Source organism: Hoplias malabaricus, chromosome X2 (genome assembly GCF_029633855.1).
Source record: "Hoplias malabaricus isolate fHopMal1 chromosome X2, fHopMal1.hap1, whole genome shotgun sequence".
NCBI lineage: Eukaryota > Metazoa > Chordata > Actinopteri > Characiformes > Erythrinidae > Hoplias > Hoplias malabaricus.
In genome coordinates, this window is record NC_089819.1 from 41,766,281 (window position 1) to 41,784,750 (window position 18,470).

Genomic DNA, 18,470 nt, shown 5'->3' on the forward strand with positions numbered 1-18,470 from the left:
TTTGAATAAATCTATCTGGAGAAAGAAAAAACTACACATAGTTGTATGTACTGTAGCTTACTTTAGAAGCATGCATATTCTTAAAAATCACTATAAACATCCGAAAAAACTAGAAAATGTGTGTCTTTTGAGGACAAACAATGTAAGGACTTTTTAATGCAGGGAAAAGCCATAAAAAAAAAAAAAAAATTGACCTGATATTTAATTGCTACAAAAAACATTTTTTCAGTGTCTTCTGGCATACTTCTCATTTATAAAATTGCTGTATTATACATTTTTATACAAACTGTATATATATGGGAGTATAAAATGTATGTGTTTATAGTTTGTGTTTATGCAGGAGTAAAGGAAGGGTTAGAGAAGTTTTCCATTTCTTCATCATTCAAGTTGTCCAAGCTAAGATCAGTTTCAGTTTCGAACATTCTCTGAAGCAGACCATCCATCGTACGATATCCTGAAAAAGCGCACACAACATACAAACATAAAATAAGAGAAGAAGAAAAAACAAACAAAAACAAACAAACAAACAGCATTATTTTTTAAATAGGTTTTTAAAATCAGCAGGTTGTTACTTTTTACTTAAGTAAAAATATCTTATGTGGTTTTACACTAGATGTCTGGGCAATTTTTCATTCAGAGCATTCAGACATAAATATTATTTGGGTTAGGAACTGATGATTAGTTCTGGATCATACAAACACCACTCCAATTCATCCCAAAAGTATGCTGGGTGCTTCATCCCATGACATTTGGTGTGGAGCATAGTAACCTTAGGCTCATGTGCATCTGCTCCAGTGCTTCCCATTTCAATAAATGCTTTTCTATAAATTATACAGTGTGCCTACAAAAAGTGCATCTTAAAACAGCAGCAAAGGAGTGTCCACAAAATGTGTTGTTTCAAAACAGATAGAGCGAGTGTGAGTGTGTGTGTGTGTTACTTTTGGAACTGATTTTGAACATCAGAGTTGGTTTGGCTTTTGCTCCATCAGCAGAACCCAGATCATTCTCCGGAGTCTCCATTTCATCCACCAAGTTCCCATCAGCATCAGCCCTGAACAAACAAACAAGCAATCAAAAAATACATAAAAAAAATGCAGCAGTTATATTAAAATAGTCCATTCATTTCTGCCATAGGGACATCAATTTTGGAGCCAGAATTCTTTGTATGAACATGACACCTACTGCTTTATAAATAAGTACCCCTGGGGTATAATATGAAACTTACTGCTCAACACACAGGTTCAGCTCCTCAATCTTTTTCTCCAGAGATGTCTGCAGGTCTGTCTTTTCTACGATGTACTCAACAAAAAATGCCTCCAGGATAAATGCCACAAAAATACTATACATCAGAAAACATTAGTCAGTTAAAGGGTTCTAAATCATATGTATTATACTGTTTTTTTTTTACCTAGTTATTTTTTGTTCCTTTTATATTTATATATTTTACATTCATTCATTTTAGCTGGTATGGCATAAAGAAAAAAAATGGAATAAATGATTAATGTTCAAATGTAAGTACATTTCTTCTGCGTGCATAAGACAAACTCTTACTTAATGATGATGATGACCACCACAATGTGGAAAAGGACAAAGAAAATGCGAGCAGAAACATGAGTGACCGCTGTAAATCCACCTGCCAGCAGTGAGTAGGAGTCAAGTATATAACCAACAACATTCAATTCACTATCCAGTGGCTTAACTGAATAAATATAAACTTTAGCATTTAGTGTTAAATGAAAAGTTCCCCCTTTACCCTTAATATAATTAATCAGTGAAACCACTATGTGAAACTAAGCTATTCTCTGAAGTATAGTCCTAATATTTTAATAAAATCTGGATGAGGATGTTCTGCCACTGGTAATTTGATTACACTGAATCTCTGAATTAATTTAACAACAACAACAACATGTGGAGGATATCATGCCATTGGTTGACTACGGTGAGCTCCAGCAGAAGAATAAATGAAGACACCACATTATTAAAATTGTTTTTACAGTAATTATTCCGAGCAAATGCTGATCCATTCAGCAGAGAATTTCCACAGTATTTCCGCTCCGGGTCTGAGGAATCCGCCTCAAAAAAACGCACTTTTCCTTTAAATAGCTCCATCCCCACCATTGCAAAGATGTAGTACACCACCTGGGGGCAGCATGGCACTGGATTAATTGTGAAAACGGTCAAAAGTCTCACTTTCAGATAGAAAGACTGAAACTGAGGTTCCAAAAAATTACAAATAATCTATTTTAACTGACATGCTATTACTATAAAGTCATTTTTTCCTTACTACTGCTTGTTTTCTATCAGATCCTGACAGTACTGAGTTTAAGTTGAAATGTCACTGAAATAATTCAAGCACAAGCAAATAAAATGACATGAACATATACAAAAATGATAAAACGTGGTGAAGTATATATAAATGTAAATAAATTTGTGTAAACATAATAGTTTAGTGGGCACTGACCAGGATGAGCTGACCGAAGGTGAGCATGGGAGGACCAATTTTTATCAAAGTGTTAATGATGGCACGGAAACTGAGAAAAATAGATCAGTGTTGAAACTTGTTAAACTGACAGAGAAACACTCCAACACACACACATAACTAAATACATTTATAAACACACACACACCTGGGGATTGTGTCCACCACTCGGATTAGTCTCAGCACTCTCAGAATAAAAACAATGTCCAGAATCTGACGACTGGTGTATCCTCCAGCTGAGAGTAAACAAACATAAAATAATGGTATGTTAGCTCCTTGGCTAACTGCTGCAACTCACAATTAAGTATCATTTAGCATGTGCATTTTAGCTTCATCACATGTCTATCATTTTAGTGTTTATTTTGGGGATCTAGCAGTCCAATGTGGCCCACTAATTTTTCATCACATGTCCTCCATGTACCAAGAGTGGCCTGTAGGGCACAGCATTTTGTATGTGTGTTAGTTTTAGTGTGTGCATTGAAGCATGCATATACTTACAGGACTTCAATGCTGTATTTATGATAGTTGCCAGAAGAGCAGAAATGACGATTATGGTATCAAACCTGTAGAGTAACCGAGGATCAAATAATTTGCACCACACTTCCATAAAACACAAAACATTAACAGTTACAGAAATTTCTACATCCTGATAAATCTTACCAGTTCCAGAATTGATGTTTGGCAAAGAAGGCGCGGGGCTCAAATGTGTAGAGCTTTAGGAGAATCTCCAACAAGTAAAGTGTGAGGAATGCCCACTCAGCGTTTGACACCAGGGGATCTTCCTCATCCAGACCAATAAAGACAGCATTCACGAGGATTATAGCATCATACACATAAACAAAAATCCTGAAACAAAGAAACTAATTAGCAAACACTCTAAAACACAAACACACACCTCTAAACACCTGAATAAACACCTCTAAACACATTCATACACAAAGACCCTGAAACATGCATAGACTTATACTCTGAAACATACATACAAACATACCTGAAACACTGAGTACACACACACACACACACTCACACACACAAGTGCATTTCTTGGTATAGTATCCAGAATGGTAAACTGTTATGAATTAATCACTGTGTCGTCCACATTTAAACCATCCTTGGCAGTGAACGCACACACACACACCCCCCGCCCGGGAAGCAGCTGGGTTTGAGTTGCTCAAGGGCACCTCAGCCATGGATTGAGGGAGAAGGACACTGCTGTTCTTTAACTCCTACAGCCCCCAAATTTTCCTTACTGACGTGGGGATTGAACCAGTGGTATGCTTCTCTAACCATGAGGTTGCGATGTGATTGCTATGGTTTTCCAAGTAGTTGCTAGGGTGTTCCTACATATTTGCTGTGGTATTTTAGAAAGTTCCAGGAGTGTAGCTAGGTTGTTGCCATGGCAATCTGATGAGTTCCTAATACTTCTAAGTTGTAGGCACACTTTTTTTTCCACCTGTGTGAGGTGTTACCTGTGCTGGACAATGCGGCGGATAACAGTACTGATACCAGACTGATATACACTTGGAATCCACAGCTGCAGTGGATGGGGACGGGACTTCAGTGTAATCACCTGGATATTCAACAAATCAGCTAATTGTACAAATGCCTGCTTCCCTGTAAAGCACAGAAAACACAAAACTTATAATAAAGTGAAAAACAAAAAGCAGACATCTACAGCTGCATCATTAATGACCACACAAACACCTGTTGCCCTTTAAAACAGGAAACAAAGATAAAAAATAGAAGAAAAGAAACTCCATCTCTCCCACACCTGTTTCTCCTCACTCACTCTCTCTTTCTGTTAGAGTCTCACTCCTTATGAAGGTACTAACTATGAAAGAATCTAATAAAAAGAGAGACTAAATACAATGTTTTAACTTTGAGATTAAACCCTGGACATTCTCATGCAGATGGAGAAAGGAAACTAGGTTAAGGGGGACTGACCTATATATCCTTTATTGCTGTAGTCCAGAACGCTCCATAGCAGCTCCCTGTGTGCAGTGCTAATGTTGGGTTGGACCTGCTTCACCAGCTCAGTCCATCGCTTCTGACTAACCACCCCCTCACCACTGACACCCTCAACCCCCACCTGCTCCCCCTGTGGTCCTTCTACTGGTTCCTGCAGAAGAGAGAATGCTCGACAAAGCTTCTGCCTTTTGGCCTTCACTAGCTGCCGCACCTCCTCCTAAAGATACACACAGAGGCATGCACTTAATTTAAACACATTTTTTAACAGCTTCTACTTCCATTCACTGGTCACTGTATTTGATGATGTATTCAAGCCAATAACACTAATTTAGTTAATATTTTACATCTGAATAATTAAGTTGTTCCATACCTTCAGGTATTTTTTGTAGTTATTGTAAACAACAGCGAGGAAAACAGACATAAAAGTGTAGGTGTTGATGACGATATAGAGGATGAAAAAAATAGCGAAGTAGGAGCTGTAGTTATATGCTGGCATCCTTCAGGATAAACAGGACAATATGTCACCACACATATCAATGTAAATAACAGAAATAATAGATGACCATTTTAAGCACATTAACAGTAGTTCAAAATCTTTTAATAGGTTTAGCACTCACATGACATCAGGGCTGTTGGCTGTTGTCACTAGAACATAAAGTTCAAACATAATCTCCATATAGTCTGTAAAATATGATGCTCCATCAATAGTTTTAAGGTTTCTACAAGAGAATGAAGACGGAGGGATCACAGTAAGAAAAAGCTAGAATCTGAAAATAAAAGTAATCTCAAAGTTATTGGAATGGAGATCCATCACTTCAGAAAACACTAGAGGGCTTTATATCCTTCTTGCACATGCTTGACATAGTATGAGATTTTGTGGAGTTTCTATGAAGGGTTTTGTTGTGATGTTTACCGTTTTCCGAGTAGCTTCAAGGCCATGAGAGAGAAGATGAGAACACTGAAGATAAACAGACAGAACACCACCAGGATCTGAGGAAGTGCGTTCCTAATACTTCTAAATGCCCTCCGCAACTACATACACAGAAACACACGTACACACAGCAGTGAATAATATGCACAAAAAAAAGAAATAAATAGAAAAAAAAAAAAAACACCTCTCTGTTCTTATTAGCAAGGCAGGAACACACCCTGGAGGGGGCGCCAGACACACTCTCACACCTTTGGACATTTTAGAGTAGCCAATCCACCTTCCAGTGTGTGTTTTTTTTTTACCATGAGAGGAAACCGGAGTACCCACATGGACACAGGGAGAACACACCAAACTCCACCTGGAGCGGTGCTCTCACCCACAACCCCATGCCACCCTTAAGTTGTACTTTTAAAAAAAAATGAAAAACACATATTTTATATGTTGAAACCGAGAATGTTTATGGCTTTTGAAAATATGCCAATTCTGAATTGAATGCCAGCAAAAATATGGACAAGGGCATGTTTACCACTGTTTTGCATTGCCTCTCATTTTCCCATTCTTTGGTGGTTATAGGATTTCAGCTGCTTGGGTTAGGGTCCCTGTTATTGTGTTTTTCATTTCATAACGTACTCATGTTCAGTGGGCAACAGGTCTAGACTAGTTAACACCCAGATACTCAGAAGTGATGTTGTAATCCACGCATACCATGGGCTGGCTTTTTCTTTCTGAAGTAACAACACTTTCCCTGAAAAAGACATTGTTTGGATGGCAGCATGTTGCTCCAAAACTGATATATATTGTTCAGCATTAATGGTGCTCTAATGGATGCTGGATTTTGAGCTTTGCAATTACAACAACCCAGATGGTTACTCTTCTCTTTAGCCCAGAGGAGGTGGCATATCGCATATGGCAAATAATTTCCAAAAAGAATTTCACACTTTAATGTGTTAGACGAAAGATACTTTTCCACTTCAGGTCAGGCTATCTTAAATAAGCTTGGGTAAAAAAAGGTTGGAGGAGTTTCTGGATTCTATTCATATATGGGTTGTTTCTGTGCATTATATATGTGTTCACAGACAATGGTTATAGGAACTATTATTGAGTGCATGCTGTGATTTCCACTACAAAAATGCATCTGTTTTTAATTTAGTGCCATCTGCAAGCCTGAAGATCACAGTCAGCTATTATTGGTTTGGTGTCTTGTTCCCTGCATATAGAGGTTTATTTGGATTCTCTGAAATTTGTAATAATGCTATGTATGGTAGATGATGAAATCCCCAAGTTCTTTAATATTTTAAGTTGTGAAACGTTATTCTTGAATTACTGCACTACTTGCCCAGACAGTCTTAAAGAAAATGTTGAACCCCTCCCCATGTTTACTTGTCAAAGACTCTGTCTCTCTGAGAGACTCTTTTTGTAAACCCAGTCATATCACTAATGAAAGGAATTAGTTTTTTTGTAGCATCAAATTGAAAAAATATGCAAATATTTTTCAAAGGATTATAATGTCTCGGTTTCAACATTTCAAATATTGTCTTTGTACTAATTTCATTTAAATACAGGGTTTAAATTACTTTTCTGGAAAAGCAGTTAAGTAGCAGCAGTCACAACAGTAGTAGTAGCAGATTAGACCCAAAGGTAGCATGTAAATGTATTATACACACATTCACTCACAATCTGTAACCGCTTATCCAGTTCAGGGTCACGGTGGGTCCAGAGCCTACCTGGAATCATTGGGCACAAGGCGGGAATACACCCTGGAGGGGGCGCCAGTCCTTCAGAGGGCAACACACACACACACAGTCACACCTACTGACACCTTTGAGTCGCCAATTCACCTACCAACGTGTGTTTTTGGCCCGTGGAAGGAAACCGAAACACCCGGAGGAAACCCACATGGACACGGGGAAAACACACCAAACTTCTCACAGTCACCCGGAGCGGGAATCGAACCCACAACCTCCAGGTCCAAATATGTAAATAAAACCTGAACTTATACATACATACATACATCTTTTCCGCTTTTCCATTTCAGGGTCACGATACCTGAATTTATGTTAAAATTATTTTTATTTTCTGTTTACCTGCCGTCCTTCTGTGACGTTGACCAACAGCAGCGGGCGTAAGACTCTGGACCAGCGGACTGACGAGTGACCAGACGCATACAGAGCACCGTAAATGATCAGATCAAAGAGACACAGCTGAGAAAAAACACATAGAAAATATTACTGACATGAATAAAACTAAAATATTTTGAAAAACCTGTACATTAAAGTTTAAAATATACTATCACTTTATTGGGCACATTATCACAGTTTATATTTTACATTCCCTTTGAGCAACACTGAACCACAATCAATGGTCAGATATTTGTAAATGTGCAGGATCTATGATGCAATAAATTCAACATTGAAGTTAAAAGACTAGAAAAAGTGTCCACAGTGCATGTCTGTGGGTGTGTTTGTGTAAATGCGTAGACTGTGTGTATAGAGAGAGCTTCCTGAGTGATTATGAGCAGAAGTGCTGATGTAGTTAAAGTTGAGATTAAAGTTCAGTTTGAAAGCGTGACACACTGTCACACACTTCCTCTCTACACTCCTTCTGAACAAGGAATAGAGACTTCCTTTAAGAAACGTGAAATCGCCCATTCTCACTAGCCCTAGATTTATGATTTTCAATACTAAATACCAATTTAATTCATGCATTCATCTTCTGTAACCGATTCATCTTGATCCGTGTTAGAATCACTGGGTGCAAGGCAGGAACACAACTTGGACAGGGTGCCAGTCCACTGCAGAGCATTACACACTCACCCAGTAATATCAGAAAAATTCCAAAATTGGATGGACCTCCATCACTCGACAGAACATTGTTTCACTTTTCCATGGCAGGATTTATACTCCCAGATGGACTCTTGGCACTGAGCATGTTGACTTTAAGCTGCTCTTAAACATCCTATTTAATTTCTGAGCTTCATTTTATTCACTGAAAAATGAAAGAAGGGATAAGTGAATGAGTGAAGGAGTCATAGAAATATGGTTACCGTGATGATGACGATGATGCAGATGTTTTTGGGATCTCTAAAAAATATTTTGCGAGGGATAACTTTGGCATAATGCACTAATCGCACAGCGAAAGCTAACAGACACAGCACCTCCATCACTGATGTGGCCTGGGAAAAAAATAAGAGGTAGAATTTAAGTTTTTACAAAATAAATATCACCCACGTAGAGTGTGTGCACCCCCGTTCAATGCACATGCTTCTGTTGATTTTCTGAGTATAAATCATTCTCTACGGAGAATATATTTCTGTTCACTTTAATAAAAAAAAAAATAAATAAAACTTTGAAAAACTACACAATTATCAGAATTTAATAGATATTGTTTTTCCCATATCAATCCATGCTGTGGCTAGATAGCACAGGATTGACCAAAATAATCTTTTGATGTAGTAAATAAATAAATAAATTATTACTAAATTTCCAAAGACATATAAATGATTTTGTGAAGTTATTACTGACCCATAGCGGCAGAACAATGACTGCTGGCTCCTCAAACAGGGCCAAACACAGGTCCACAATTATAAACACGTACACCAACACACTCAGGAGACTGTGGTTGTACAGTAGATATAATCTACAGGACACACAAAAAACATGATCATGAGCTTGTTCTTTCCTGTTTCATTCCAGCCATAACAGTTTACTCTTCTGAAAAATGTATCCCATTTAGCGCCATAAATTTTTGTGAGGTACTGATTTTGGATGATTCTGGATCACAAACGCCACTATACCTTATCCCAGAAGTTGTGGAACACAATCAATCCAGAAAACTTCTGGCTGACACTTGGCATTAAACTGCGTGACATTATGTTGATTGGCACCTGCTGCTTAGTGCAAGGCATTATTCACTTTCTGTGTGAGTGGTCTTAATGTTTGTTTCATCAGTGTATATCATGATTATATACACTAGGGAGATGAAGATCTACACAAAATGAATCATATGATACTATATATAAAATGAATATAAACATTAAATATAAATACTTGTACCTGACAGCATGTGGTGAGGGGTCAAAGGGGATGTTTCTGTTATACTGAGCATCAGATACATACACCGCAGCCAGATTAAACCTCTAACAAACACAAAAGAACATCGTTTATAATAATGAATGTGAACCCTTAACTCTGAATTTAAATAAGTGTAGAGATATTTCCTGGGCTTTTCAATCCTTTAAAAAGGAGAAGTGAACTGCAAAAAGAAAATAAATTATAGATTGTTTGGGTATTGTTTTGTTCATTGGCTTAATTAATACACAATAAGAGTTCAAAACATTTTAAAATGTACTTGTTAACTGCAAATTGCAGTTGTGTGGAAAAAAAACAAGCAAAAAATAAATAAATAAATAAAATAAATAAATAAAGAATATATATATATATATATATATATATATATATATATATATATATATATATATTTTATAAATACAAGAATTAACACCATATGTAGGGCCACATTCATGGCAAGAAAGGTAGTAAGATATAATTGATTTAGTAACACAAATTTATTTTAGATATGTTGAGGTTCATCATATGCGTTGCTTAAATTTCGTTACTGACAGGAATTTTAGGAGTACAGATTATCAATGTAGTAAAATGATATTTACAGTCTGTCTATGACTCTATCACTATAATTTTATAGTTGGTAAACATCCATCAATGTTTCAGATTTACTGAGCAGTATACATTTATTTATTTCGTATAGCCTATTATGTAATGTCATTTTTTAAATTTTAAAAATAAGTTTCAAATTATGCATTACAGTAACATATATTAAAGATATATTTTGACATTGTCATATATATGATAATATAATCTACAGATATCTAACAGAGAGCATCCCTGTAAAATAAATAAATAAATATTCATGGATCATTTCTATTAATTCATGCATCATTACGTTTTATACAATGCACAACATACCTGTGTTTAAGTGATTAAGAAAAGTATAATTAAAAAGGTTGAAATTTGGACAGCAATAATATACTGTTTATTCTGACATTTAACTGAATTAATGTGTTGGTTCTAATGTTTTTGTTTATTCAAAAAACATACTTTGTAAAGCCGACTTTTACACTTTTAATTACATCCTAGCTCCGAAAAAGTACGAAAAATGCCCCACAACCTCCCCATTCGTCAGCGTCTCCTTCGAATTCTACGTTCCACCTTAAACGGTGCAGCTGTTAAAATTGATGCAACATCTGAGGCGCCTCAATGTAACAGCTGCACCATTTAAGGTGGAACGTAGAATTCCACGATGAAACCAGCTTTTTGTGTTGGTCTAACGGCGACTGATCTCGGTGACTTTTTTCAAAGAAAGTTATACCGCGGTTATTTAAAGTTCTGCTTACTTCTCTGCTGCAGTTCTCTTTAGTTCCATCCTCTGTTGCTCTCCTTTTCTCCTGGACAGAATCACTTCTCTCTGTTCCACACTCATTATTCTTCACATCCATTCTTCTTCTACAGCTCCTTCTCTGTCTTTTCTAACTTCCAGTTTAGTCCGGAGTTTAATAGTTCGGATTAAAATGCAAATGTGCGGTAAATCCGCTCTCTGTGCGGCATTTCTGTTTCAGTTCCACGTCATGTGACTCACAAACAAACGGAAAAGTTTTAGTTTTCCACCCATTTTCCGACAGGATACACCCTCAGTTCTGTGATTGGTTAGTTTATGTTATTCTCTGATTGCCTAGTATTGTTGTCTCCTGTGTTGGGATTGGTAGTTTGTTGTGTCCCTTGCTGTAACTGGTTAGTAGTTTATACCTCCTGTGTATGATTTGTTAATTGTGACTTGTCTACTTCGTTGACAAGTTGCGTAAATGAACCATCAACCAATCCAACCAATAGACACATAGACATTACTGGTAAATTACAACAAACACAAGTAGCCAATCCCAATAATGGACAATCACAAAGCAGGAGGCAGAGTTACAAATAGCAACAAAAACAAACACCATTTTTTTCCCTTTTTGTAGTGTTTTATTTAGGCATATAGACACAAACAATTGGTTGATTTAAGGATAAATGTGAAAAAATAAAACATTTGGGAATTGATTCTCAGATAATAAAATTTGATCCAAATGTATGAAACAGTGAGGGTGGTGCTGATATAATTAAAATAAAAAACATTAAACGATAAAAAAGCATTTATTTATGCACATCCCCAGTGATTAAAATCAGATAAGCAGGAATTTTTGAAAACCCGACCCTCACACTGTTCACTAATTACATTAATCATTTATATTCTAGATTCATTAAGGCCACAGTTTACTTTATAACATTTTAATAAGGCAGCAAATCCATTAATGTTTTTTTTTTTACTTTAGAGTCTGTCGGGTTCTTTGTGCTCCTGTTAATCATGATTCATAAATAAATCGTTCAACAATACAGATTAGAAAAAAAAAAAGTGATTATCTGTGAAAAAACATCTGACATATTTACTCAAACTTGATTAGCCAACCACATTTGAACAAAGTCACTAGGTTCTAATTGGGGGATGTCCTACAAATAAGAATTTTCCAGTTCGCTAGATAACGTAAGCTCAGTGTGTCCAATAGGAATGTTCCTCAACTCTTTTACTACTGGACACTCTTGACTGGAGACTTAAGTTAGCTGACTAAATGGAGAAATCTTGTTTTTTTAAATACTCCCTGATCCGGTAATTTAACCTATACACACACCCTGGTGTAATACACAAAGCAGGGTTTCTTAGCTGTTCCAGCTAACCTTAAGCCAAGTCGTGCCTGTCCAGTAGGAAAATAGCTGAGGGACATTTCTTTTGGACAATCCTCAACTCTGGTTTTTAGGTTATCTGGCTACTGGAGAAATTCTGCTTGAAATTGTGATCCTTACAGAAAAACTGAAATAAAATGCTTATAACATTACTCTGTGTTATTAAATATCAAACAAAGACCAAAAGGAAGACTCCTGTATGATTTCTTTGAAAAGCTGGTGAAACCATGAATTTATATGTGTACAACACAAATATAGCATGGAGATCTTTATAAAAATAATGATGAATAATGCAAATCAAAACTAAATACGTTTTCTTTGGAGACTATTTTACTTTCTGGGAGGAGCTTAGAGGCAGTTGTCTGGTTGCATTCACCAACAAAAGTGAATAGATAACTGGAAAACCACTGAAAAGTCCAAATGAAGCTAGTGAAAAGGCATGTCAAGTTGTTTTCTGTGAGCCATAATAAACTTAATTATTTTGGAAACTGACCCAGAACTATTCAACTATTCTTTATGTAGTAACATAATTGTATCTGGTAAAATTTAGTATACACCAAACCAGCTCTAACATTAAAATGGCTTAATTTCCACTACATTTTAATTCTACAATTACAGAAACTAGTCAATTTGTTGCGTTTTTAGCTCTTTTTCTTTTTTAACCATAGCCTTCAAATGGTCAGGCCATCACACAGTATGGGTGGATCTATCTCGTTATTGCGTTGACATTGAAGTGGTAGTGGCATGCTGATACAAGTAGATCAGACACGGCAGTGCTGCTAAATTGCCCACTCACTGGCCAAAGTATTAGACCCTGCTACCTTGTTGGTCTACATTGTCGATGTAAAGTCAGAGACAATAGCTCACCTGATGCTGCATAGTTTGTGTTAGTCATCCCCTTATAAAGCTCATGATTAATGATTCCCTATAACAAGCATTTTCACGCCTAATCATTTAGATGAGGATTATTTACACTCAACTGGTTTAAATCCTGAATCACTAAACAACACATATCTAATATGTATAATAAAACAAATTATTAGCCAGCTGCAAAACATGTAACCAGAGAGGTGCACCTCCTATAGAATTGCCACTTTGACTGATAAGTACTGTGATTTTGACTGGTCAGATGCTTAGTCCTGTCTGGGCAGAAGCCCTGCACTTAATGATAATTTTTAAAATAAAATTGTCTGCTCATAGTTAAAGGAGCACTATGTAAGATTGATTGGATTTTTTATTGTTATTATTTTTATTTTTGCTTCTGAGGCTCCCCCTAGTGTTAATCAATTTAACAGCACTGTTCTGAGGAAGGCAAGGGAGAGGTTACCCAGAGTAGCAACAACAGAGGCGCTATTCACCCTTTTACAGCTCAGTGCAGAGAATCACAGTGATTTTGAAGCTGTAATTTTAAGGTAAATATAATAGTGTTCCTTTAACTGGAATCACAATATTGTTTATTTATACAATTGTTTATTTGTTTAGACAAAAAAGCTAATACTACCTTGTGAGACTGGCCCCTGGGGGCATGTCACATTCTTCAGTTCTCATAATCACTTCAACAAATGACAAAAACAAACTCAAAATACTATGATTAAAGCACTTGGGTTGAGTAAACTCCACTGAGTGTAGGCAGTGTCTCTGAGGAGTAAATAAAAAAATAAAAAAATAAAATAAAATAAATCAGAGGAGCTGCGGGTTAGGTGGGTTAGGTCTCACTGAGGAAAAGGCTCCGATGTGCTGAATGAGGTTGGGCTCGATGCTGTGTGCTCTCTCTCCAGGGGTGTTCCGGGCAATCCGGTACAGGGCCATGTCTTTGGCATGCCCTTTAACACACTCCACTCTGTCCAGTAGGGCGGCAACACGCACTGAGGCATTACCAGGGAACAGCATGGCAGGGGTGCAGCACTCTGTTGCTGGGGAAACAGCATAAAGCTGGGGAGAAACCCGGCGAAGCTCCAGAAGATAGTGCCTCCCCATCAGCTCTGCCACAGCCATTACGTACAGCACTAAAAACAGCATAAGTGGGGTGGAGAATGATGGGGTCCGGGGGCCCCACACAGCCACAGACAAGAGCAGCAGCACTGTGGCCCCCACCAGACCAAGCCCCACCCATTCCAGGAGACGGTATGGCTCTGGGTTCCAGTAGCGCTGCAGTCGCTCTGGATGATAGAGCTTCACATACAGAGAGTTCAGAGAGAAACGGCGAGAAAGCAGGTCCTGAATCACAGAGAAAAAGTCCTTTCTGGGCAGAGCATCATCCTCCAGCAGCACAACATTCCTTGGCCTCAGCAGCTCCCAGCCTCTCCGGAGGCAGAACACATAATCCCTCTTTTCCTTCTCAAACATGTTAATGTAGCTGTGAACCTTCCTTTCCTCTAGGGGGTGGTGGACAACTCTGAAATGTTTTTTCAGAAGTTCCGCATCCTCATTTCCTGAGGGTTCACTTTCCACATCACACACCAGCACCTCAGCACAGTTGTCACATGCTTGGAGGAGGACCTCAAGTTGCCGCATTACCTGAAGCAGGTAGTGGAAATCCCGTCCATCTGTTCTCTTGGCTGTTACCACCGTAACCAGGAGGTGTGGTCTACTAATGACTGATTCCCTGGCATTATTAGGAGATTTATCTGTAGCTGAGCTCTGCCAGTATCTCAAAGCCTCCTGTCCTTGAAGGAGACTGTCCCTCAGAGCCACAGCACTCATATCCTCAAGGAAAATGGACCGCAGGAAATAATACGAATACACACATCGATGACAGCACAGAGGGAGAACAACTCCGAATGTGAGAACACACAGAACCGAACCCCAGAACACAGAACCAGACCGGAACTGGTGCAGAACAAATGCTATCCATCGACGCATCAGGACACAACTTCAGTCATCTATAATCTATAACCAATCATTTACAATCCATGTTCCAGAGCATGTTCCATCAACGCATCAAGATATAACCTGTATAATCTATCCTCTATAAACTACCTCAGCATGCTCCATCAAAGCATGGAGACACATCCTATAAGGTAGTCTGTAATCTGCAATACATACTCTCCATGATTGATTAATGAATCAAGGCACAACTTCTGAATATATTTTCTAAAATGTATACTTTCTAATCTACAATTCAGAGCATGTTCCAGACATTGTCCTCTTCCATCAGTAGCTCACATTATTCACCTGCATCAACAAACAAACAAACAAAAACAAAACAATTTATAAACTCTAATTACCAGTCTTTGTAGTTACTATGGATTAACAATGTTGCTGTATTATCAAGTACTGAGCATTTTTATAAACTCATCTTAAGCTAAATCATACAGTAAACGTCCAGTGGTATAGTCGTACAACTACAGTGGTATAGAGAACCAAATTACTGGTATTCCGATATTATATTACCATTATTATTAATCCAATATGTGTAACTGTGAAGCTGAAGCACGTGAACAAATGAGACAAAACACGTAAACATACCTGTTTGTGAATGTAGAGACAGTGACTTAATACAACGCTAAAAGATTTCTGGCATATTTCAGATCATTAAAGTGAATTAATATGAAAATGCGTAAAAGCCTGCTATACCATTTAAGGTGGAATGAAAAATCATGGCAGAAGCCAACTTCAGTTTACTCTAGCGAAAAAGCAACATGCAAAGCTGGTCTCTAGGACACGGAAACTAAACCTAAGAGGATGTAGACCTCTAGGAGAACCCTGTAGACAGAATAAGGAGAATCGTGTCTGAAATGTGCTTCAGTAAAAGTGTGTTTTTCTCACCGACTCTCCACTCGGTTTCAGTTCCGCCATAACCGCCTTCATCCACATAACTGAGACCAAGCCCCGCCCACTTTACCTTATATAGCCGTGTAGCGGACATGGACTTTACCTACATGCTCTTTGCAGACAGCAGATAGCGCTGCAGGACCAATATTTCAAATATATTTTTTCACATTTTGAAGTTTTCACTAACTTCAATAGAAATAAAAAAATAGCAGCTCAACCGGCAGGGGAGAGAAATGCACCTTTTTCCACCTTAAAACTAGTCCGTCCGTGCAGTGCTGCTGCAGCTGTGGAGAGCAGAGTTGTATAAACATTCAGTCATCAATACATCTCTGAATGCTTTGATAGTTTTTTTTTTCCTCATAAAATTATAGTTATAATTAACTGTGTTTAAAATATTATTAAATAGATTTGGAGGGCAAAATTGTGTGTTTGAAGCAGAAAGCAATCTTTATTTTGTTCAGTCAACAATACAAAAATACAAAAAAGACAACAATACATATGTACACTGTCTTTAGAAAATTATGTTTAATATTAACACATGATTGAAACAACCCAACACAGTTACACATTCTCAAAACTTTGGATTTAAAGTCCTTTTGTTTTAAAAACACTGTAAACTTTTGGGAACTGAGGATACCAATTGCTATTGTTTTGAAAGTGAAGTCTGGACTCATTTAGCACATGGACTCTTTTATTTAGGAGTCATGCTGTTGCAATACATGCAGAATAAACTGGCCTTCATCCATTTATCTGTCATCATTCATCAATGGTGCTTTCACAGATATGTAAGTCACTCAGGCCATGTGCACCAATTCTTACTGAATTAAAAACCAGATTGCCCCAGTCCTTATTCAATCAATCAATCAAATTTTATTTATATAGTGCTTTTCACAACAAAAAGTCGTCACAAAGCAGCTTTACAGAGATCCAGGTCCAAGCCTCCTATGAGCAAGCCAGGGGCAACAGTGGCAAGGAGAAAACTCCCTTAGCACACGAGGAAGAAACCTTGGAAGGAACTAAGACTCATGCGGGGAACCCATCCTCCTCGGTTCGACACCGGAGCCTAGAGGATGCAATTCCAAAAAGAATTTCAAATTTTTATTTGTTGGACCACGGATCACTTTTCCCAATTTGTTTGCTCAAGCCCAGAGAATGCAACAACATTTCTGTATCCTGTTTATACACAATTATTATTTTTTTTTTTGCATTTTAAATTGAATTTGGAAGTGGTGAAAAAACTGTTCACAGGCAATGGTTTAGGGAAGTGTTTCTGAAATCCTGTGTCTAATAAGAGGGCAGATTAAAGTAGCTGAATTGATTTATTACATGTGTCAACCACCACTCTCTCTATGATTGTCTGCTGAACTGTTATCTAGAATATGTGAGTGTGAGGTATTCTGATGTGGAACAGACTCCTATATATTTAGTGGCCATTATCTATGGCCACGTGTTACTGACAAAACCTTATATAAATTTAACCTCATTGTTATCAGTGTCCAGAAGTTTCTCTACATTTCACACTTCAAAGATTAGAGTCCCTACCACACAAATCTCAGTAATTCTATTTCTTTCCCTAAAACATTTTGATGTAGTATTTTTGCTGTCTTCCCTGCCCCTTAAAATGTCTTTAATATGACATAAATGACAAAACTTATTATTATTATTATTATTATTATATAGTTACTATTCTGGAAATACAGTTTTAACTCTGTATCTGTAGAGGGAGCTAACCAATAACCAATCACAATATAGCTAATCAAATCCTGTAAAATTGTGTAGTATTTAAGACTATATAGTCTATATCTAAGACTATATAAATGCTATGTAAGTATTATTATACTAAAGAAAATTAGGAACACATAACACAAGTGGCAAATTAATTAGGCAGGAAGCAAACAATGCTCAAACCATGAGTTTTAAGTGAGACTGAGAATTTTAAAATGGTGGGAGGCAACTGCAGGGTACTGAAATTCATTCTTGTGGATTCAGTGTAGTGCTCCAAGAGCAGCAGATTCAAATTCCGATTTTTTGGATTTTTTGGAACATTATCTAAGATTTTCAAATCCTAGTTGTTTTTTTTTTTTTTCTTTTTCTTTTTTTTTTTTTTTTGACAGAAAAGACATTAATACTGATACACCCAGTCCAGTGGTGGCTGGTGAATATCCTAGGTGGGGCTGTATGTGTGTCATTTCAACAACTATCCCAATACAATTTAGCAAACACTGCAGGAGACCAATCTAAGTGAAAACATGTCATTTAGGAAATTGACATTAAACACTAATAGTTATCAAAATATTGATTAATTGCAGCTCAAACGTGCTCAGATGTGCCATTATATGAATCATACATATACATTCACACATACATGTACATTTAGTTACAGAGCAAAAATGTATCATATTCTAAAATAATTTTTTATTTTAAAATTTTGTTGATTTCGTATGCCCAATTTCATCTCTAGGACTTTGGGGGCTGCTGAAATCATGTGCCCTGAGTTTTCACCAGTAGCCATCAGCAATGTCATTCAGTC

General features: G+C 37.2%; 2 protein-coding genes across 3 annotated transcripts; both read right to left on the reverse strand.

Moving 5' to 3' along the window:
- Positions 1–11,048, reverse strand: LOC136676810 (two pore calcium channel protein 1-like). The gene is made up of 19 exons (XM_066654042.1): positions 10,789–11,048; positions 9,431–9,513; positions 8,900–9,014; positions 8,422–8,550; positions 7,463–7,579; positions 5,361–5,479; positions 5,065–5,166; positions 4,818–4,944; positions 4,424–4,664; positions 3,949–4,093; positions 3,140–3,325; positions 2,978–3,042; positions 2,628–2,715; positions 2,462–2,531; positions 1,920–2,139; positions 1,552–1,642; positions 1,226–1,339; positions 939–1,051; positions 1–454 (listed from the first exon to the last, which is right to left on the reverse strand). Exons 1-19 carry the CDS (start codon positions 10,888–10,890, stop codon positions 333–335), a joined length of 2,349 nt encoding a protein of 782 aa, XP_066510139.1. The 5' UTR covers positions 10,891–11,048; the 3' UTR covers positions 1–332.
- Positions 11,049–11,390: 342 nt separating this feature from the next.
- On the reverse strand, positions 11,391–15,978 carry LOC136676854 (post-GPI attachment to proteins factor 4-like). Of its 2 annotated transcripts, none has more exons than XM_066654120.1 (2): positions 15,935–15,978; positions 11,391–15,340 (listed from the first exon to the last, which is right to left on the reverse strand). In XM_066654120.1, the coding sequence occupies exon 2, from the start codon at positions 15,026–15,028 to the stop codon at positions 13,847–13,849; it is 1,182 nt and encodes a 393-aa protein (XP_066510217.1). In that variant the 5' UTR covers positions 15,029–15,340; positions 15,935–15,978; the 3' UTR covers positions 11,391–13,846. The 2 variants fall into 2 exon arrangements, with proteins under 2 accessions (XP_066510217.1, XP_066510218.1); XM_066654121.1 differs by lacking the exon at positions 15,935–15,978 and adding an exon at positions 15,635–15,753.
- Positions 15,979–18,470: the final 2,492 nt, after the last annotated feature.

What these genes read in the sequence shown, in the direction of transcription:
- LOC136676810 (XM_066654042.1), bottom strand. Translation starts at nt 10,890, where the DNA reads ATGGATGTGAAGAATAATGAGTGTGGAACAGAGAGAAGTGATTCTGTC. An exon ending in CCTTCGGTCAGCTCATCCTG is followed by an intron (nt 2,140 to 2,461) that starts GTCAGTGCCCAC and finishes TGCTGCCCCCAG; the next exon opens with GTGGTGTACTACATCTTTGC. An exon ending in CTGAACCTGTGTGTTGAGCA is followed by an intron (nt 1,052 to 1,225) that starts GTAAGTTTCATA and finishes TTGTTTGTTCAG; the next exon opens with GGCTGATGCTGATGGGAACT.
- LOC136676854 (XM_066654120.1), bottom strand. Translation starts at nt 15,028, where the DNA reads ATGCGTCGATGGATAGCATTTGTTCTGCACCAGTTCCGGTCTGGTTCT.